This window comes from Coffea arabica, chromosome 5c, assembly GCF_036785885.1.
Source record: "Coffea arabica cultivar ET-39 chromosome 5c, Coffea Arabica ET-39 HiFi, whole genome shotgun sequence".
Classification (NCBI taxonomy): domain Eukaryota; kingdom Viridiplantae; phylum Streptophyta; class Magnoliopsida; order Gentianales; family Rubiaceae; genus Coffea; species Coffea arabica.
In genome coordinates this window covers 31,083,719-31,106,605 of record NC_092319.1, presented here as the reverse complement: position 1 = coordinate 31,106,605, position 22,887 = coordinate 31,083,719, and the positions used below count along the sequence as shown (strand labels likewise).

The 22,887-nt window shown below is 34.0% G+C and overlaps 1 protein-coding gene and 2 long non-coding RNA genes across 8 annotated transcripts; 1 reads left to right on the top strand and 2 right to left on the bottom strand.

Moving 5' to 3' along the window:
- Positions 1 to 1,053: 1,053 nt before the first annotated feature.
- LOC113713243 (nudix hydrolase 10-like) lies at positions 1,054 to 12,450 on the top strand. Its single transcript, XM_027236924.2, has 9 exons — positions 1,054 to 1,267; positions 7,051 to 7,265; positions 8,482 to 8,547; positions 9,560 to 9,697; positions 9,804 to 9,881; positions 9,967 to 10,017; positions 10,119 to 10,153; positions 10,318 to 10,426; positions 12,143 to 12,450. Exons 2-9 carry the CDS (start codon positions 7,077 to 7,079, stop codon positions 12,347 to 12,349), a joined length of 873 nt encoding a protein of 290 aa, XP_027092725.1. The 5' UTR covers positions 1,054 to 1,267; positions 7,051 to 7,076; the 3' UTR covers positions 12,350 to 12,450.
- Positions 2,618 to 5,367, bottom strand: LOC140007700 (uncharacterized). Its single transcript, XR_011815044.1, has 2 exons — positions 4,971 to 5,367; positions 2,618 to 4,162 (listed from the first exon to the last, which is right to left on the bottom strand). It is a non-coding gene; the product is annotated as an uncharacterized lncRNA (long non-coding RNA).
- Positions 12,451 to 12,628: 178 nt separating the features above from the next.
- Positions 12,629 to 18,373, bottom strand: LOC140007701 (uncharacterized). Of its 6 annotated transcripts, none has more exons than XR_011815049.1 (4): positions 16,503 to 18,373; positions 15,594 to 15,721; positions 13,745 to 15,482; positions 12,629 to 13,025 (listed from the first exon to the last, which is right to left on the bottom strand). It is a non-coding gene; the product is annotated as an uncharacterized lncRNA (long non-coding RNA). The 6 variants fall into 6 exon arrangements; XR_011815046.1 differs by lacking the exon at positions 15,594 to 15,721 and having other exon boundaries at positions 16,503 to 16,721; positions 16,848 to 18,371; XR_011815048.1 differs by lacking the exon at positions 15,594 to 15,721 and having other exon boundaries at positions 13,745 to 14,582; positions 15,354 to 15,482; positions 16,503 to 18,367.
- Between the last annotated feature and the right edge of the window lie 4,514 nt (positions 18,374 to 22,887).

The following is a 22,887-nucleotide window of genomic DNA, read 5'->3' as shown; positions in this document are numbered from 1 at the left end:
CGAATCCTCATTATTATGGAAATAAATCCTCTCTCCCTTTTTTTGTTTCCTTTTTCTGTAAGTATTATTGAATTGAAATTGCCAAATGACAAGTTGTCAAATTAGATTTATTGTCAAACTAAATGAAGATGAAAAGGATGACGGTGATACAGAGTACAGATGAGAAAACAAAAGTGATAGCTAAAAAGGGAATATAAATTGAGGAAGGTTACGTTATTATACCAATTTGATAAAAAAGAATTTTGGAATATAAAAATTGCAATTAAATTTGCCTAAAGACATGGAATGTGGTTTCTAGTGTTGCTTTTGGCTGCTTTACGTTGGTATTCTTGGTGGGTGAGATTATTTTAGCATCAACAATATTGCAACCATTTAGATTGAGTTTGAAAAGTGACATTGGTCAATTTAAACACTGAATTTAAGTAGAAAAAAGGGACTAAAGATTAGGTTGAATGCAAACTTTAATTGTCATAGTTGATTTGCATAGGAAGTTTTGAGGCGGCAACAATAAGCTGTCAAAATTGTGAGAATATGGAGATTAAATTGAAGTGATTTATTGAGTTCACTAGGATGATGGTTCTGTCATTTACAATAGTTGCAATGTAGAAGAAGTTTATTAGTGAGTTTTTCATCCTTTTAAGTAATGAAGGTGTTCTAGGATTTTTGAGGACAAATTTAGCATGCTGAGTCTATATTGTTACTGAAATGCTAATCATAGGGGAGGTAAGTACAATTTTCCCTGAGGTTTCTCAAATTATCTCTAATGTTAAAAGGACAAGGAAGTGGACGGTCAACAAATCCAGAGCAGATGCTGCAAAATTTTCCAAAGCCCGTCCAATACTTAAGGTTGACGAAACAAAGGGCCGGCGGAAGAAAGAAATAATGAAAAACTTACAAAGACTTGACTTAGCCGGTCAACTTGAAAGCCACTCTTTTAGTCGTTTTTCAATAATTGTATGGTATAAAAATTTGCTTCTTTTTTTTTTTAATTTCTGAAACGAGTATAAAATGTACTTGGCAATCAAAAAAAGCCTCAAGTGGCTGCTCGGGCCTTGATAATGTAAATAAGGTTTTACCAAAAAAAAAAAATGTAAGAAAGGAATTCGGTCTTTAATGTACATTATTTATGCCCTTCACTTTTATCATCCATCTTCTACACAGAATTTCTGTTTGAGGAAAAACTACTCTGAATTTGGTTGCCTCTGCTGCTCTGCATGACAGATAAAGTTCGTACGCTGTAATCAGTTTCTCTCTTTTGCAGTCAAAGGTATGTAAGGCATTGTATTGCCTATTGCCTTCTGGATACAATTCTTTTCTTCGATTTCCTTTCCGCTTCTAGACAATTGTGTTCCAATTTGGTTTCCCTTACTTTTCCTTTTCATAAATGTGCAGTCCTCCTATTTAACAAATGTTAATTCTATTTATTTAATGTTAACGGAATTTAATTTTTTTACAATAATCACTGGATTCGCCCAAGTAAACATGTACAGTAGTTTGAATCATGGCCTGACAATTGGGGAGGTTGTTAGGGTGTGAGAGGGTTGGGACTTGGGAGGGATTGAAGGAAAAAGAAAGAACACTTACGATAGATAGCAATTGGGATTATGAGTACAGTTTGATACTTTAAGTCATGCTTTGGAAATGAAGTGCAGTATGCTTTACGATGAAAATAACAAAAGGTACTTGACCATAGTTATTAAACCAGGGCTGGCCGAACCGATTGGGCTGATGACCGAGCATTAGGCGAACTAGGTCTCTAGTTTGATTAGACAAGAAATTAATTCGATCAAATTCATTTGACCTGCTGGTTCAATTGTTATAATTGATCCTTTTATTTTATTTTGTTTTTACAATTGTAGATCTTTATTTTTGAAATAAAGCATACATATGCTTTTGACTTGGTACATTGGATTTTCATTTAAATATGCATGAGAATTTACTACTTGTTTAGTTTTTATTTGATAACTAATTATTATTTTTAATAAAATTGTTTACTTTTCTATTATACAATTAATCCTTTTAATTTTCAACTTCTCAATATTTGAGTAGTTAGAAAAATTATTTTTAAATAAAAATAGAACAATGAAAAAAATAATGTTATATATTTTTTAAAACAAGTGACACAATTTTATTTTATATTTGACTATATTATTTATTTATGTAAAAGTATAATAAAATGAAATTAAATCTTCTATTAATATCTATATATTCATTATATTATATAAACTGAAATTAAATCTTCTACGTACAATAATTAGTATTTAAAAACACTTTATTAGATACTTTATGTATATTAAAATTACTATTTTATATTTATAAATATTAAATTAATACCCACCGGTCAAATCCATGATCTATTTGGTCGAACCAATGACCCATTAATTTGGTTCCTCTGCCAAGTATCTTGTCAGACCGGGTTTAATAAGTATTCTAAACTTTATTACTTTAGCTTTTCAAAATCAACAAATGTTAGATTAGTTGATAAGTATGCATGGACCTCCTGAATAATCTATAGGTACTCTATAAGCAATATATAGTTTCAAGATTGTGTCCTAATCCCGTAATAATAATCAAAATCGAAATCACTCCTGCAAAGAAAACTTTGAACTCTTCAAGATTTCAAATTTCCATCTCTTGCACTAACTTTTCCGTCGCTATCTTACTACAGATGCGTGATTACAATCAAGTTGCATAAGGATTTTGATCAATTAGTCAGATCAGGTTACAAAACTATGTTACTAAAATAATTGTATTATATTCAAATTACATGCAAAGAACTTTAGATGAAATACCTACTAGTTAAATTAATTGATGATTTTATAGTGTAAAATTGTAAATTTTCAGTCCTGCCCAACTTTGAAAGGGTAGGTTATTCCTTTCATTCCTTAATATGGCAACTTTTGTTATATAATTTAATATCACTCCATGCATAGCACTAAACAATGCTTAGAACATACATAAATAAATAATTCGCAAAACATAGAAAAAAGAAAGAAAGAAGAAGAGTAATTGAGATAAAGAGAAAACCTATTATGCAAATAATATCTGATATTAGGGATGAGAGCAAAATATTTGTAATCAGAAGTTTCATGAGTGAGGGGACGCGAAGCAAAATATGAACCTAAAAAATACCTATAAACGAACTTATACTTTACATGAATCTCACTTTTAAAAGAAATTTATACCCTTTTACTTTTTTAATTTCACCAGCTCTTAAATATGAAATTAGTGGCAAATAAAGCAGAAGAGAACAATATGTTACTACCAATGTTTTGAATTTTGGATCAGGTAACGGTTCGGCAAAGTTCAGGAATCAATGAGTCCAATCGATTAGTCCAAGAGTCAAACCGATGATGTCATAATGATGATATAAATATATTTTAACGACACGTGAAACGAAACAAATAGAATACTTATGTACTTATAGTGATTTCAATTTTTCCCTAGATGTCCTATGTATTAAGGGATCAAATTTATAGTAACTAAGTTATAATGATTGACTCGTATGTTCGGTCAGCTTAACGTTTGTATAGCTAAAATGCATATTAATTAGTTTCTAATTCTATAAGATGATGAAGCTAGAATGAAAATTAATGATCTTTGTAAACATACAAAAACTGAGGTTGAAAATAAAAATAACAAAAAACTTTAGGTGTGTAATTATGATTGTCTAAAATAGTAAGAGGTCAAAGTATAATATAAGAAAAATTTTAAATGTAAAAGGGAATTGCTTATTAGCTCTTCTTCTCCGCCGTGAAAGCTTTGCATTTTCTTATGTCGCCATCATAAAGTTTCCACACTCCAGTTCGTTTGTTTGTCTTCTAGTCTTTCTTTAAAAGAAAAAAAAAATTTGTCTTCCAATCTAGGTGTCCATCATAGATTTCTTATCAAACAAATTAATGTCATGAAAGCTCCTTATTCTCTGCTTTCCCTTCTATTTCTTTGCTTCGCTGATGTTTCCTTGTTTCAATTGATGTTTTGGATCTTTAGATCTATCAATTTTCCTTCCTTCTCCTAGTTTTCTTTTAGGTGTAGACGAAGAAACTTCCCCATCGTTGATTTGTAAGAGTGGCAATGGGGTGGGGTTGGGGCGTGTGAAGGATCCCCCACCCCCACTCTGTTGTCAAATATCTCTCCCATCCCCAGCCCCCTGCTCCGCCTCCTCCTCGAAAGAAATCAATTTATCATATTTAACAATCTGCTCATCTACGGAATAATTTTATCATTCATTCTATTTCAAAATATTCAATAAAAACCTACTCAATTACTCAACTTTAGACCATTCAACGAGTTACAAATACTAATAACTAAATAAAATTAGCAACCTGTCAATACCATGAAAATGATATTAAAACATACGACTAAAATGTAATAGGACCAAGTTATAATTGTATGTTTACAATTATGTTACTAATTATATTATTAAATATAAAGAATTGGATTATAACTAAATTATTATATTGTGTGTCTATATGTATTATATATACATCTATAAACATGTATATATATATATATATATATATATATAAATTATTATGTTCGTTTGAAGTTGTTATCCGATATTTGATGAGCTAAAGGTAAAGAGCCAGTAGTGAGATCTTGAAGATTGGTGCAAATTCTCCATCTTAAGATGAATAATTTTACTAGTCGTTCAATGGTAAATAGATTATATGCCATCTCTTACCCAAAAATGTGGGTTTGGACATAGAATTTGAGTGAAATAGTAGTTTAAATAAGAACTATGCAGTTGTGAATAGGTTTAATGCTACCTATGACGGTCCCACCTCTTTCTAGGGTATACCCTAAAAGTTGGCAGATCGTCTGCTTAACTCTCGCCAAAACTCATTAATTTTCACATTAATTTCAGAGATAACATTTGATGAAATCTCATTAATCTTACGCATCAGAATTCTTCTGAAATATATATAAAAGGTGACAGTTTCTATCAGGCAACATGCAGAAACGTTTACCAAATTTTTCCAGCTTTGATGATCCCTTTCTTGGCTCTAACTCCTTTGAAAACATTGCTAACTGGAAATGGAAGGAAAACTTAGTAAATTGCCTCCTGTTCCTTGCGGTTTTAAGTCGAAACAATTCTGGTTTCTCTCCCTCGATGTGGAGCTAGAGTTTTTCTTGATTCTTGGCCGACATTTGCGGGTGGAGAAGGGAAGAAAGCTTTCTGTTGTTTATCTCTCGGTGTTAACAAGCAGAGGAATAGGTAGTTGGTTCCTTTTCTTCCTTGTTTTCTCTCGGGTCTTATTGATTAAGAATGACAAGATTGTTTCTTTTCGGTGGCTAGTGGCAGACAAGAACAAATAAGGTTAGTTTCTCTCGATTCCACATAGAAAGCAATAGGAGGTACTAGTAGATTGTATACCATTCTATTATAATAATAATAATAAGTACTAGTAGTTTCCGTCCCCAGCCACCCTGCTCCGCCTCCGCCTCCGCCTCCGCCTCGGAAGAAATCAATTTATCATATTTAACCATCTATTAATCTACGGAACCATTTTATCACTAATTTTATTTTAAAATATTCAATAAAGACCTGCTCAATTACTCAACTTTGGACCATTCAATGAGTTACAAATACCAATAACTAAAGAAGATTAACAACATGTTAATACCATGAACATGACATTAAAACATACGACTGAGATGTAATAGGACCAAGTTATAATTGTATGTTTACAATTATGTTACCAATTATATTATTAAATATAAAGAATTGGATTAAAACTAAATTAGTATATTGTGTGTATATATGTATTATATATACATCTATAAATATATATATATATATATATATAGATTTTTTTTTTGCATATGTGGGGCGGAGCGGGTGTATGTTGCTCTGTCCCCTCCTCGCTTTAGGGCAAGGGGAAATTTTCTCCCCCTGCCTCGCCTCATTTCTACTCCCGCGGGCACCCGCCTCTGTTGCCACCCTTATTGATTTGTTTGCAATTTGGGAGAGCGAAAGATTTTTTTTTTACTGGGACAAAAAGTGCAAAAGCTTAAGAAGTTAAGATTCGAGTTTCCAAATTCTATTTTCCAGTTCAACCTTGAATGAACCCGAATTTTTATCAGCTTTGATAGGGTCTCTGGTAATCGATTTTTTATAGCAACTCGGATTAGACACTTGTCCGATTCTCGGTTCAATCGATCGGATCGAACGATCTGGACTGAGTTTAAAAACACATGTTACCATGTATAAAGTTTGAGTAAGCTTATAGTCTTAAAATTTCTATCATCTTTTAAAATCTCTCTTTTGCCCTTACAAGCAAGGGCAAAATGGACCAACAATATAAAATTTTCCACTTTTCTAACTTTTATTAGAGTTTTTAGTTTTTTTAAAAGAGGAATTTCAAATTATGTTAGTTAACCACAAATAACAGATAACTTCTAAACAACTACCCATCTGTACATTTTTATCTTCATAAACTTATTTATCAAATTACTTTCCAAAGTGTAATACCAATTTCCGTAAAATTAATTTTATAAATAACTAGATATTTTTTTATTGAATTACAATTTTATTTGGAGAGTATCCAAGAAGCAATTCTGTTGGAATAAGTGCAATGTTAATATCCAATTTGATTAGCACCAAACTCATATTCAACTACTGGAACTCTCTAAAATGATTTTAGAAAAAATGGGAAGTTAAAGTTTTTGCATCTAACCGGTCATTTTCTTTCAAAATCCTATTTTGCAGGACACAAAATGTAGGAAAATGAAAGAAAGTACAAGATAATTTTCAGGAAAACCAGACATATATTAGAAAGATTAACTTTCCTTCATTTTCCACAATTTGTCTAGCAAACAAACAGCAATATCCACTCCTGGGTATATCTAAAGTTCAAGGAGGTTGTTCTTCTCAGGGTGGTATATTTAAAATTTACAAATAAGGTTCGGGTTAAATCTGGAGATTGATTTATGCCTAAACAACTATTAATGGTTTACAGATGTCTTTTAGCTCTCAAAGTTACAATATTTGATCTTAATATTTCACTATCACTTATATGATTACCTCCTTTGATGATATATTTACAGCTACTACTCCAACCTTCATCAAATTCATGTCGGTTATGCAATACTCTACAATGGTTAAAAGACAAAAGACTTATGAGAATGAAGTTCATCATGTGGAATTACTTGAAGGAATCGAAGATACCTGCGGAGGAATTGTAGTGGACATGATTAAGCCAATGGAACCTGGCAACTTTATCATTGCGCTTAGAGCTTCAATATCACAATGGAAGGAACAGGTAATCAATTTCTTTGATGAACAACAACCTCTTATTTCCTTCTGAAATGTTCTTTAGTTGGCACGATTTCTAAATGTCCTTTTCAATGGAGTAACCACCCTTCAATCTAAACAGTTCTGAGAGTTTGTTTACCGTTCCTGCCAACTTTTCAGGCTGAAATTGGACTAATAGCCTTTATTTTCCCCGTATCAAAAATTTTATTGTTGGACTTACTCCCATGGGATATTTTGGAGGTTGGAAGTCATATTATTCGGAGAAATATTAGGTACACTGCATGTGCCACGTAGAAATACACTAATACCAATCAAAAGGCACAAAATATTATTGAGAGCTTTTACTTATCTGAGGTCTATCGAACAAGGATTGAAAAATGATCCACTACCATTAATTGACAATGAGTGATAAACACTAGTGCATCACGTGGTGCACATAGTTCACCTAACATATTCTCCACATTTTTCCACACTATTATAGTGATTAGTTTTTAACTTTTTACCCAAACTATTTTCTGATGGACAGCTAGTAATTGTTGATGATGAGTGATTAATACTAGTGCACCACGTGGTGTACATGGTCCACCCAACACATTCTTTACATTTTTCTGAACTGCTGTAGTGATTATTATTTAACTTTTACCCATACTAGTTTCCAATGGACAACTAGCAATTGTGAGCGCAGATTATACTTCAGTTCATTTGGCTGCACTACATCAGTATATTGTTTTATATATGAGTTTATAATCCCTTCAAAAATGGATTTACTGTCAAAGATATCCGTTCTAAGACAGTTTTCAGCCAGCATTTTTTGTAATTTACTTATGCTGACATTTTGATCAAAGCTTTATTCTTATGCATCTTCACGATCTGCAAGAGGACAATGGTTTCCACTGGCTATTTGCTCATAGCTTCCTTATTTTTAGTCAAGTAAACTTTGACTAACTTAACTCTTTTCTATCTCTGGATTGTCCTTCAAACGTAGTAGGGTTGTCATTTTATATGTATTGGGAGAAAGAGGAAAAAACAATGGCATTTATTTTAGTTAATGTCCCTTTCACATTCTTTGTGTTGTTTCTGAGCCCAAGATGCTGTTCCCTGTCAAAAGTGTCACCCTAATGTCTTCTGTTGTTTCACATTTTTTGATTCATTTCCTAAATATATGTTGCTCAACTTGTTGAGTGTCTTTCTATTCAAAGTGAAGTATCGCTTAATTTCAACAGGGAAGGAAGGCTATTTGGATCAAACTGCCTATCATGCTTGTCAATCTTGTTGAACCTGCCGTTAAGGTGACAATATATCCTTACCTACCAGAAACTTTCTTTAGTTTGCGAATTGTGAGGAAGCATGATTGTTTTTGCGGACATGAAAAAAATGAACCGTAGTCTGGAACACTGGAACATATATTGGAGTTGTTTACCATGACCAGGATAATGAGAACACTTGAGACTGATAAAAACAGCGATTCCAATGGAGATGAAACTGTTCTATAATCTGCATCTTAGCATTTATTTGTAGAAGGAAATTCAATCCAAAAACAATCATGTCCCATAAGTTAATTACAATCTGTAATGTTATTATATTCTGCCAGAAGTTATCTTAAGATAACATGACAGAAACGCCAATGGATTTTGAACCTAAAAGCCCAAGTAGAGTGAAGGTGAGTAAGAATAAAGTTTCATTAAGTGAAGACTATAAATAATAGAAGTAAGGTAATGTAGCTCTCATCAAGTGAAGTAATATAATAAAAGGTAATCTAGCAGGTTCGAAATAAATCTGTGTGATTTATTGTGCTTTATCGCAAAGCAAGGAATTTGTAATCAGTTCTCTTGATACTAAAAATGAATAATAGACAAGATGCTTCTTCCTAGAAAATTACACTGCATTCTCTTTCCTTTCCCCCTTTCTGTTCTTCCCCAGATCTTCCTGCAGGTTCCGTACCATTCCTGTTCTGATATATTATCTCCCATTTAAGTGCTTTTCTTTCTTTCAGTCTGTTATTTCCCCTCTTCTTTACATTAGGGACGGATCATCTGTGCCTGTAGGTTGACTAGATCCTAACATCTCAAAAGATAGGAAAGAAGAAATGTTATTCAGTTGAACATGTTTATGTCTTTTTTCAATGAAGTGGTTGGACTAAAGCCTCTCCAAGAAATTAGGTTATTGTTTTCCAGGCTTGATTATCCATTGGGGAAGGAATATATCAAACCTAAATTAACCACATTATTCTTCTTTTGTTCACTGTTGATTTTGCCTTTAGAAGAATGTCTGCATTATATTCTGCTACTTCATATGATGCAGGAAGGATTTCAGTACCATCATGCTGAGCCAGGATATTTGATGCTTGTAAATTGGCTTCCAGTCAGTGCTCCTAGGCTGCCTGTAAATGCCTCTCACCGAGTTGGAATTGGTGCTTTGGTAGTGAATCATGATCAAGAGGTTTTGTTTTTTCCTCATTAATCTTACATTTCACTGGTGTTTCTTTATATTTTTATCTTGTTGGTATGAGTTAAGTGTATAATTCACCTTTTGTCTATTAAAATAGGTCCTAGTTGTCCAAGAAAAGAAGGGAAAATTAAAAAATAATGGAGTTTGGAAGCTGCCAACTGGTGTAGTAAATGAGGTGCAGTATGTTTCTATATCTTTGATTGACTCTAGAACAGTTGGTTTAAGCACAAGTATAGATACTTGTCTCTGTGCGTTGACAGGGTGAGGATATTTCAGCAGCTGCTATTAGAGAAGTAAAAGAGGAGACAGGAGTAAGTCGTCAATTGTGACTTGTGAGGTTCATGCAACAAAATAAGTACCGTGTTTAACATTTGCCAACAGATCTCAGGAACAATTTTGATTTCTGTTTCAGATTGAAACAAGATTCTTGGAAGTCCTTGCCTTCAGGTAAGTCTGATTTGCTTGCCAATATTTTGGATGGAATATGGTAAACCAAGCATTCTGTTCCAAGGAGTTGCATAATTCAGAAAGGCCGCAAAGAGTTCGTTTCTTTTTCCTTCTTTTGTTACTTCTTGGAAATTCTGAAAGCTACAATTTATGTATAACTACAGGCAAAGCCACAAGGCATTCTTTGAAAAGTCAGATTTGTTTTTTGTTTGCAAAATGCAACCACTCTCTTTTGATGTGCAGAAGCAAGATTCTGAGATTGAGGCAGCAAAGGTGAATTCTATAGTTGAAATGAATCTTATGTTGCTTTCTTTTTTATAGACTGCACCACAAATCCCTAAACAGATGAGCGTGAAAATCATCTTTTAATGATCATTGGTCTATATTATTTCTTCACTAAGGGTCTATTTGGTTGGAAGTAAAATGTTTTCCTTGGGAAAATATTTTCCGTGGAAGTAATTTTCCATGAAAATCATTTCCCTTCCATCATTTTCAGGTGTTTGGTTAGCTTATTGAAAATATTTTCTTACTTCATTTTTCTGGTGTTTGTTTAACTTTTGAAATATTTTCACTTTTATCTCTATCTTTACTTTCTACACATTATAACTACATACTTCTTCCTATGCAAGAAAATTTATCTCATTGTTTAACTTTAAAAAATCTTGGAGAAATGTATATATGAATAAAAAAATCTCCTTAAGCAATAAACAAATTGCTGGTCATTTAGTGTCAAATATCAATCACATGCAATGCTTATTGTGACATATATCTTGCACTCTCACTGCTGAAAGTTTCTCTAGAAAAGAATGTCCCTATTATACATAATTAATTACTAGCATAGGATGAGCAGGACGAGGTTTTTTTCTTTTATTTTGAATATACTAGGTGGAGGGTTGGGTTGGGTTGGGTGGTACAGGGGAGGGAGTGTAAGGAAGAGGTCTTGGGTTCCAGTTCTCCTGTTTACACTAAAAAAAAAAAAAAAAAAAAAACATACTACAAGATGTTTTCAGTAAATTTGGAACATGCTACGGCGGGATGCATACATTTCGAAAAACAACTTCAGTAAGTTTGGAAGGGAAGTTGTTTTCCATAAGATGAGTGAAAATATTTTACATAGGAAAATGTTTTCAGTAACTTTTGTGCAACCAAACACGGGAAATTAGGAAAATATTTTTCTGGAAAACATTTTCACCTGAAACAAACGGACCTAAGTGGAAAAGTTTGAGTCCTTCCTGTTATAATTCATTTGTGGACCTGATGCAGCACTAGTTTGCAGTCAAAGAAAGGTATTATAAATGGTTATGCTGAAAATCCTAAGCATTGAGCTAGAAACATTAATTTTCTCTCTTCCCACAAAACATTGTCATCATGTGTTTGGGTTGTCGAGATACCTCACAATACTTTTGATCAACAAAGGCCCTTTACCTCGATCTATGAGACATTAGACGCTTCATTGCCACTGGTATGACAAGTTATTCTGAATAGATAGCAGAAACAAACACTCTTAAGAAATTTTGCCCAAATGGATAGCTTGAAGCCAAAGGTTTAATCAAGTTTTGTCACTTGTTTTTGTGAATTATTGAAAGAGCTAAAGGAGGTTGATCTCTTGATGGGAAGTACTAGATTTTAGGCCATCAGAATGAAGCTTGAAAAAATGTAGAATCATAGCAGGCATCAGGATTCATAAAATAAAAAGCTTGCATTGCTTGGAATAGCTGTTGTTGTTAGAATCTCAGAAGTTTATCGAAGCTTTGAGCTGAAACAAGAGAAGTTAAGTCTTAGCTCAGAATTTCCTATCTTAGAACCAAGTGTTACATGTTATAATTCATATCTAGATCCCAAAAGTACTAATTACTAATTACTACCTCATTAATCTGAAACTTATTAGTGAAGACGTTTTACATTTGCTCATTCGATGTTCAGCACATTGCATCGAACCACGTGGATCCTTTACATAATCCTGACTTTGCTTATCAATGTTTGCTGCAGTGGATGCCATTGGAAGAGTATGCAGCTCAACCTTTCGTGCAAAACAACGAGAGTTTCAATCTCGTCTCCAAAATATGCTTGGCAAAGGAAAATGATCGGTACACTGGCTTTTCTCCTCTACCAACAATTACGGCATTTTCTGCTAAGGAGATTTATTTGTACTTCAACCATCAAAACTTAAGTAAAATTATTGTGCCGACAAGGTGATAATCAGACAAGCATAAACTCTCTAGCCCCTATCTGATTTTATGATTGACTTCTGGAGGAGGCATATCCATGATTATTTGATTTAAGCAGTGTTTTCTGCCTTTTGCCTGTCACTAGTTAAAGTGGGATGTCACGCGCTGCCCGAGTCTCGTTAATTTGGAATATTTAGTTTCAATGAGGAGTTGCACACTGGTGCATGGGAAGCTCCACGTAGTGCAAGTTTTGAAAGACCACAGTTAAACATCCTTCCTCGTATGCATTTGTCTAGGAGGATATTGCTGGCCATAAAATGAATAATTGCATTGCATCCACCATTGAGGTAATCTGTGAGACAATTAAAACCAATTGCGGAAGCAATGGATACACATTGCACGGTAGCAATCAGACGAAACTTTTTGATGCATGGCCACATTCGTCTCGACTCTTCCATATCATTATGGTTCGCCATCTCAGCCGAGTCCACGATGGCTCGGCCGAAACATAACTGAAACAGGGACCAGTACGATATCGATTCCTGAATCGCAGATTTAGCTATATTCGAGATGACTCATAATAACTTAGCCGATATCGGATGAGTTGTACCGATTTTGGTGTGTATCGTTGAGAAATCAGCAAGTCGGACTGAGTTGCATCGGAAATGGAACCAAAAAAGTTTTTGGCTGTAGAGGGACAAAAGCTGCAGCTAACAGGGAGATGAAGTAATGAGAGGAGTAGTTATATTGTGAGAGTTAATGTGGGTGTGTGTGAGAGAGAGTAAAAAAAGAATAAAAAGGGAAGAGACCACCAGCCTTTGTGGTGGTTGGTGGTGGTTATGGAGGAAACAAATAGAAGCAACAGCAATGGTAGTAGTATGAGGAGTGACGTTGAGGAAGAAGAAAAGAAAAGAAAAAAAGTTATAAGTTGCTCCTTAATTTTTTAAAATTATGAATCTGCCCCAAAAGTTCCTTAAACTATATTACAACATAGGTATATTTTTTATGATCACTTTTGCCCACTATCAATTTCATCCTTACTAACTAGATTCATTTTAAGCTCTACATTTGGTGTTTTATTTAATACTAATTTGTTAATGAAAATTGGGGCACAAAGTACTTTTACTACTATAATTATTACTTTTAATGCTACAAGGCCATGGCTACAGTAGCATCACTTTATCTCAATATTAGTCTGTACATATATGATAATATGATATTCATCAAATCTAATTAGATAATTGTGCTTGCTATGTTATTTTCTATTTTTAGTAATTTTGTCAGAATTTTTTAAAACTTTTATATGCTATAATGTGCATATCATATAACCAATATACCGTAATGAATGTGGAATAACCGCGACCACGCCGCAATCGCGACCCGCGATGGCAAACCATGATATCAAGATTGATAAATCAAGTACCTTTTTGAAGCTGGTTGTTGTCAATGTTATCAAAGGCATGATTCTCTTCCATTGCATCATCCACTTCTACCAGGTGTTGATGAAGTTGCTGCAATGACAGTAATATAGTGGCTGAGATGAAAAAACTACAGTTAAGGAAAAGAACAACAGACCATAAGGCGTAGTTGTTTTCTAATATTCTTGGTCTCCCATTTGTGTAACTTGATAATTCCTTGATCTAGTCTGCCTGTGATACTCCATCACCAAATCGGCAAGGTATTGGCTGTGTTACTACAATACATTATCATCTCGAACTCACAAGGCCAAGTAACGCATCTTTCACCCTTTATTTTCCTTCTCTATAGTTTTCAAAAAATGAGGAGCCTTCAAAATATAGTCAGTATCACAATAAACACACCAAAAAATCCAATATGAGATTGCAACAAAAGCTCACAATAGTATCAATCTATACACCTAAGCACCGTCGATTGCATGGTTGGTCATCAGTGTAGATCACTGGTTTTATTACCAAACTGTTCTCAGTTTCCTATTTGTTTCTAACATATTACTGCCCACTATCTTGGCAAATTTTAGCAAAATAAAAATGATTTATATGTAAGTATATGGAAAAGATTCAGATAACTTGGAAGCACAAAGAGAGTCTGGAGTGGTTGTAAACTAACTTCATTTGAAGGCAGGCTCCACCTTTTGCCGTAGGAATTTCAGCAGCCATTGAATTTCAAAACTCAAAGGTTCACATGTTAAGCTAATTGTTTCAATTTTTTGCACCAAGATCCATCTTCAACATTCAACTTTATTAAATCACACACGAACATGGCAGGTACTTTTATCCGAATTTCTAAAGCAAACGCAGAAAACCAAAGCAGCTCTAGTCACATACAACCTCTACTCTAAGCAAAAACGTGAGATTGAAAAATGAACAAAACTGGGGAAAAAATCTGAAGAAATCACATTTTGCACAGTGAAACGTAAACCGATAAGAATGCACACCCTTAGCAATATTAGCATGAAAATAACCTTCAAAACTTCGAAACTGTAAGTTGTTTAAACATGTCTCGAGAACCCCAATTTCCTACCCACCATAAAATTTCCAAGAAAAAAAAATCTCAATTTCCTCAAGCATGAAGTGGCGTTTAATTCTAAGACCGCGCATGGCAAGCAGGACAAGAACTTACGACGCATGAACTCTAACAGCCATTCTATTGTTACTTCCAAAATCAGGACTGTAATATGTATATCTGCATTCCATACCCCCAAGCTTGCAAAAAATTTACTCTCACATGCAAAACAAATACCACCATCAATCAAAAGGAATGGTTAACAAGACAAATTGTTCTGTGAGGCAGAACAAAGCAATATAGTACATATTCCAACAAGAACCCAAAATGCTCATTAAAAAATCAATTTGGTTCTTAACTGAAAATGGTCATTACTCCCACATGCAAAACAGATATCATCAATCAAAAGGAATGATTAACAAGACGAATTGGTCTGTGAGGCAGAACAAAGCAATAGAGTACATATTCCACCAAGAACTGAAAATGGTCATTAAAAAATCAAATTGATTCTTAGCAGGGTAACAAAAGTTTAATTAATATGTAAAGTTTACCTGAGCAGCTTTTGGTGCATTTCTAGGCATTCACAGGTAGTATGGAACTGAGATGAAAATGAAGCTTGTAGACCTCATGCATTAGTAGTTTTTTGCCTCATTTCCCTTGCACTTCAGTTATCTAGTTATCTGATACACATTAGACAAGACCAACATCGAAAACACTGGATTAATACAAATTAAAACAAAAAAAAAGTCATAATAAAATTTCGCGAAGTAGAGTAATTAGTTGAAATTTACAAGTCCAATTGAAACAGCAAGCGGCGAGTCGCTCTTCTGGACATGGACTCTACGGTGGCCACGCCTCACGTAGAGCGTGTGGGTCTTATTTCTTCTCTTACCAAAGCTCGCTTTTCGCTTATCCCTTGCTGGTTATTGTTAAATTCATGAGTAAAAAATTATGTTTTACGTTAATTTAAGAGAGAAGAAAGAGTAGTTAATATGTAAGGGTTTGAGATTTAATAATTTAAGTTTTTGAGTCAAAGTTGGATTTTTGACTTATATATTGAGCTATTTGATGGATTCTCTCGAGGCGTTTCTCCCTAATAAGTGGTATCAGATTTCAAGTTGTGACTCTGGGCTATTTAAGGAGTTTGGTTGGTGTTGAACCAGTTGTGCTATGGGTTTGGCAGGGGATTCGGTTGGTGTTAGACCAAGAAGCTAAGGGTTGACAAGAGTTCAGAATCCAGTTTGGATGTTAAACAAGCTATTCATGGGCAAGTGAATTAAGCTTGTATACTAGGATTTAACGTGAGGTTTAATGTGAGAGGTTATTCATGAAGGGAGAAATCTGTTAGATTCATGAGTAAAGAATTATACATCACATTAATCCGAGAGATGCAAGGGGAGATCTATTAAATTCATGAGTAAAGGATTATACCGTATATTAATTCGAGAGATAGAGAACACTTCATATGTAAGTAAGGATCTAAAATATGATAGTTTAATCTTTTTTATCAAAGTTGGGTTCGTAACTTACCTATGACCTGAAACCTAATAACTTAACTTATTGGATCAAAATTGAGTTCTTGATTTACATATTAAATTCTTTGATAGGCTCTCTGAAGGCGTCTGTCCCTAATAATTATGATATGCAGGATCCCAGGAGCATACTCTGGTTTTCTAAGAAGAAATATAGATAGCACATACCTGAGGTTGAAGGATTTCTAAAGTGGTTGAGATTGAGAAGATGAGAATCAAAAAGAGGTTGAGGAGGAGGCAGCGGTGTTAGTAGATTCATTCAGTAGAGAGAGAGAAATGTGAGTTGCAGCGGCAGAGAACCTCCATAAGCCCCTCTGGCGGTCGATCGGTGCGGTGGAAAGGGGTGAGGTGAGAGGAGAGAGGAGTAAAAGGACGCAAAATTCAACCCTGTTAATAAGTAAAAATACACAGGAACGGTATAATAGGCATGTAAGGGTACTACGGGTATCCATGTGCAACATTTTTGAGCATAGCACACAATTTCTTCAACACAATAAATAAATGTGAAATTACAGGGAATAGACAACTACTGAAGGTGTGCACAGGGACCAGATTTACTCTTCATAACTCCAACTCCAACGCCCCTTTTTCCTTTTGTTGGGAATTGGGATATGCAGCAATCAAAGAAGGATCTCTTGCTGAAGATGATTAATTCCGATTTACTTTTATTTGTTTCAGTAAAAAGTCTAGAATATGTCTAAAAACTACAGATGTAGAAACATCTGGAGACCATATACAGTGGCTAATGCATATCATTACTTTGTTTGGCTGTCCCGTTTTACCGATCCATGCAAATAAGTCAAATTGCTTATGTCATTTCCATGCCACATTGCAACATTGCAAGCTGTGTGTCATGATTTCTGTTTATGTGGCGTTTGAGGCTAAATTTTGGGCCAAAATGATGAAATGTGCATATATATCAACTTCCCAAGTTAAAATCAGGATATCTCTTTCTAAGTCCTAAACAACAAATTTATGCTGCTGCATTCAACATTTCAGTGTGAGAACCAGGATGTCTTCGGCAAAGCTCATGTTCCTGCTAGCATTGTCGGTGTTCGTGCAAATATTATGCGCTGAAAAAACACAAGATACTTACAGTGATGGCTTAGCTCCACCAAATGCATGTGCAAATTGTACCCTCTGCCAGTATCCCTGCAACGCTCAACCTCCTCCTCCATCAGGGTACGAATCGTATGGTGCTCCACCACCTCCTCTTCCTCCTGCTCAGGTCAATTGCCCACCATCAGCTCCTGTGCAGTGCTGCCAATATTCGCCTCCAGCGCCTTTCTCTTATTATCCATATAACAATTATACTGGTTCATCATGCTTGCCGATCAAGCCCTCTACTTCAACATGGTTTTCAGCTATTTTCTTCTTCTCAATAATCATGCTGGATTTTGAAGTTTGAAGGTTCGTCGTGGCTAGGAAAGTCTAAAGGTCAATATTTTCTTCCACTGTAAAGAAAGAAGGAAAAAAGAATGTTGATGTTCCGTAGAATAATATCTAGATTTTGAACTGCATTTGGCTGGTTTGATGTAAGATCATTTCCTTTGAAATTGTTCTGCACCTCTTGCCTTTATTGGCTAATCTGTATCAGAATTTGCAACTTGTAATGATATTGTTGATTACTTGCCTTGTGGATAGATTCTTCTGTTTTTATACACGCATCTAAGTCATCTCGAAGAATGAACATAAAAGGAAGTCCACAAGAGTGCTTTCAATCAATTTAAGTAAGCTGAATCTGCATACTAGCTCCATAAAAAAGATTTTTACATTCTTGTTTGATTTCATTCCTTGATTTCACAGATCTTAAATGCAAATCCATAGATCTGCACTATAATTGTTCTAGCCCGTATGACCTCAATTTGTGAAGTAGCAGAGGCAGCCAGGAAAAGAATGAATGGCTTGATTGAGAACAACAGAAACTGATGGGTATTTTGAAAGTTTTAAAAAAGAAATGGTGTCATGTAGAGCTTATGGATTGCTGTAAGGGATAATTTTAGAAACCTCAGGTTTCTAACAATATCATCTGGCACCTTTAAAGTTTCAAAAATTTTACTTAAACTTTCTTATTTTTAAAATTTTGTAACATTTTAAACCCAATTCATTATGTACTATTAAAATATTCATTTTAAAAAAGAGAACAGTTTCTTTCCAAAATTGCCCTTTGATTTCCTAACCATTACAAAATAAAAGGTATATTAATCAAAAGTTAAAAACAAAGATAAAAGTATGAAAAAAAAGGTATGAAGATGTAAATACAAAAAAATATTTATTTAAAATGTTTTTAAACTAGAAAAATAATTTTTTTGTTTTTTTTATGCATATCGATGGCTTGTAAATTACAAAAAGTAAAGTGCTTAAAATTAAATTTATAAATTATTTGAGATGGGTTAAAAAATTAATTTGAACTGCTCGTAAGATGCAGAAAAAAGTTATCACATATATAGTATTATGGATGAATTTTATGTGTTTTGTAAATTATTCATAAGTTGTAAAATTTTAACATTCTTTGTTCAAATTATAAAATAAATTTTCTTAAAGGATCTCCAAATTTAATAAAAATTTATAATTTTCCATTAAAGAAGCAAATTGGTAAATTTTCAAATGCAAAGAGATTTCAAATTAGTCAGTCATAACAATTAAGGGAACACAAAAAAAGGACAACTTTGGAATGAAATTATCGATAGATTCTATACACTCCAAATATGAGTTTTTTAGTATTACATTTTGAATTGGGTTGATAATGTTATAAAAGTTTAAAAATAAAGGAGGCAAATGATATTTTTGAAGCTTCAAAAGTGCTAGGTGATATTGCTAGAAACTTGAAGGGAGGTTTCTAAAATTATCCACCTTGTTGTAAATCTGTCTATTTAGCTTTTAGCCAGTAAATTTGGTACTTTGAAAAGCTGTATTACCTATAATCTTCCTCTCCATCTGTCAATATATATATATATATATATATAAACTTCCTCTCCATATTTAGTCACCATTCAAGAAAAATACTTGTGAAGCAAATTATTAAAGTCATCCATTTCTTTTCTTTCACCACAAACTTTTTTTTTTTTTATTTTCCTGACCAACAGGCAATAATCCCCGTTGGTTGTAATTTCTACACAGATCCCCCATATGCTTTGGAGTAAAGTGATAATGAAGTGGAAATCCCATCCAAAACTGTTTTCATCAAGTGACCTGCATGCCCAAATGGAATGATATGTAAGTAATCGCATTAGCCCTTATGTAATTGTATGGTTGACTTTTGAGATGCATAGTGCAGAGGGAACTTTTTGGAGGATGACAACTATTGAAATGTTTGCGTTTAAACGCATTTAAAAATGAAATTCGAGTGATTTCGAATTTGTCGATTCACGCACTCTAAATTTTTTTCTTTTTATAAATCGTAACATTGAGATAATAAAGTTCCTTTCCAACAAGCGCGACAATGAAAACACAAAAACACTTTAATTATTATTATATTAATCTTAGATTAATAATTATGCAAACAACTCAAAGCAATAACGAGCCGCCAACATCATCTCAATCATCCAAAATTTTCATCAATATTTTGAGACCCTCTGGATACACTCTTCTTGGTTTGAGTTTTGCTTAACCTATTGGGTATTTCATTTAATCAAGTGCCCAGAACAAACTAAAAATGGATGCCTGTGATATATATACATATATATATATATATATATATATATATATATATATATATATTGTGACAGCCCTACCTTCCCATAAGGCGTACTAAAGAGATTAGCGGACTGCCTGTCTAACTTTCGTCAGGACTACTAAGACGGTTATACACAACTCAAAATGTGCCGGAATACAGTAGCGCGCGTAAACAAAGCAAAAATCATGAAACAAAAAAAAATGAAAATCGAGATGGAAAGTGAATAGCGCCTGCCACGTCACCATCTGACCGGGACCCAATCGAATACAAGTAACTTCATATAATCCTTGAAATGGACATATACAAACCAAACATAACACATGAACATGAGTACACGCTTTTATAAACCACATTCGTATTTTACAAATCAAAAGGGAACATTTGAATCCAAGTACAATTAGGGTTTCCAACTATTGAGGAGCTATACAAAATATCTAAACTAGCTCAACTCATGCTTCAAAATCACAATTCCAAAAGTGGTTCCCTGTAAGGAAAATAAGGATAACGGAACGGGGTGAGTTCTAAGCTCAATGAGGTACCAAAAGTATAATAGTGGAAATCATGAGAAAACACTTTTAGGGCACATATATACATCAAGTAAGAGAAATAGACGAACACCACAATTTAAAGGATACAGGTGGCCCTCAGGAGCCAAATCTCCGTTGCAATACTTGATCCAGCCTCGTTGACTTTCCGTCAACGTTTAATAACACACTCATGTCTGTAAACCCCTCTTATGCCAAAATCCCGTTCACCAAACATACCCCTTACTGGGCTCGAACGCCGAACAGGAACAGTAATGGTAATATTCGAGTATACCGGAATCAAGAGTCTCAATACCCAAAGATTCCCCAGGAACAGGTACCCATGGATTGTCAATTACCTCGACCAAGCCCTTGCTGGTTCGATTTAATTAACTCCCCATGAGGTTGAGCTCAAGTTTAACAGGAAGATCGTTGGAACCACTTCCAAACGATCTCATAACAAGCGCAAGTAACAAGTTCAAGTACATAACAAATACAAGTAATAGATTCTAGTTCATTCAGTACAGGCAAGAGAACGAGTGTGATAAAGTACACCCTCGTCTCATTCGGAATAACAGAGTTCATAGTTATCCATGTCACATATTTCAAGTATAGATGAACCAATTAAACAACAATTCAAGGGAGTGTTACACTCACCTATTAAGGCGAAATAACGTCCAGAATATCTTTCCGGGTAACACTCTCAATCACCGATGAACCCTTTACAACTCAAGAAAGATGGCAACTTAGCACCTCCACTTCTAAAACCACTCCACCACCTTCTTCAATCCTACCTAGCAATAGGTTTTTATGGAGGAATTTGAAGTTTAAATGGTTGGATCAAGATATTAAGCAAGAGAATAGAAGGCAAAAGTTGAGGAATTTTCTCCCTTTTCTCTCTATGTTGTTCGGCCAAGAGAAAGAAAAATGAAGATGAAATTGGTCAAAATTCATGTTTAGTAAAGGTGAAAGAAATTAGTCAAAATCCACCCTCCAATCAAAACACGCCACCTAGCACCTTTTATGTTTAACACTTATCCTTTTGTCTCTCCTAACAAATTAATCTAGCTAACCTCCAATTATCACCTAACACCTAGTCAATTAATCCCTTAATGCAAAACTGAACCTAATTGACCGAATTAACCGCATTTGACACACTAGCGGGTTCCACGTCCACTATACACTTCAAATATCTCATGAACTAATTTATACTAGAAAAATAATTTAAAAACTGTATTTACTTATAAAAATATCTCTAAAGTTAACATAATATCAAAAATGTAGAAAACGGGTACAAAGAAAGAAAATAAGGCCTAGAAATTCAGAAAATTTTCGGGTTCTCACATATATACATATAAAGCCCTAATTGATACAGAGTCAGACCAAAACTATATTCCTGAAAACCTTATTCCAATCCAACTTTTAGAGTTCCTTAGAATAACCAATAATCCTAAACTTGATAATGAATTCAAATTTCCAAATATACAAAACCAATTCTCAGATACCTCCTTTTTTAATGAGTATTTGACTAACATATCATCTTAGGAGCATCATTTCTCAATCAATTGGCTCCTTTCCAAATTATCTATAAAGGGATAATATCCCAACTTTTTAAACTAACTACTTCTTTATGCAGAAACATGGCAGGTGAAGGAAGTTCATCATCATACAATCCAGAAGAGAAAAACTGTCTCTTCGATGGATACTCTACTTGGGAACAAACCTCCCACGGAGAAATATCTAGCAATCAAACTAATGAATGCCAAACATCATCAAATCATAATCAAGTTAATTGGGAATGGACCCCTAAGGAATCATCCTCAAACTGGATACCTGAATTTATTTGTCTAAGAATAGAACCAATTCAAGAGATCTATTGCTCTTAATATATATATATATATATATATATATATATATATATATATATATATATATATATATATATATATATATATATATATTAAGAGCTTTCCAACTGTCCATAAGGAGGTTTTGGTAAAAACAGGTAGCTTGGACCAATTTAGGCCAAACTCCAAACCATATGGAGTTAATTGATGAGCACACCCCTAAACCCATGGGGTATACAGGTAATTTCCTCTGAATATATTGAATTATATGATCTAGTTGAGATTAGATTCTCTTTTTTTCTTTTTTTTGTACGCCTCATCTTTGTTAATTCTTTCAGGCACATTTTTTTCTTTACTTTAAAATTTGTGAACATTAAAGCTGTAGAGTGTAGAAGCACAGACTCATATGCTTTTCTCAAGAGCATATCTTGTCAGTACAGCGTAAGCAAAGACAATTTTCTACGGCCATGACGCAATGCGTAAAAAATCGAAGGGGCGCATTTTGG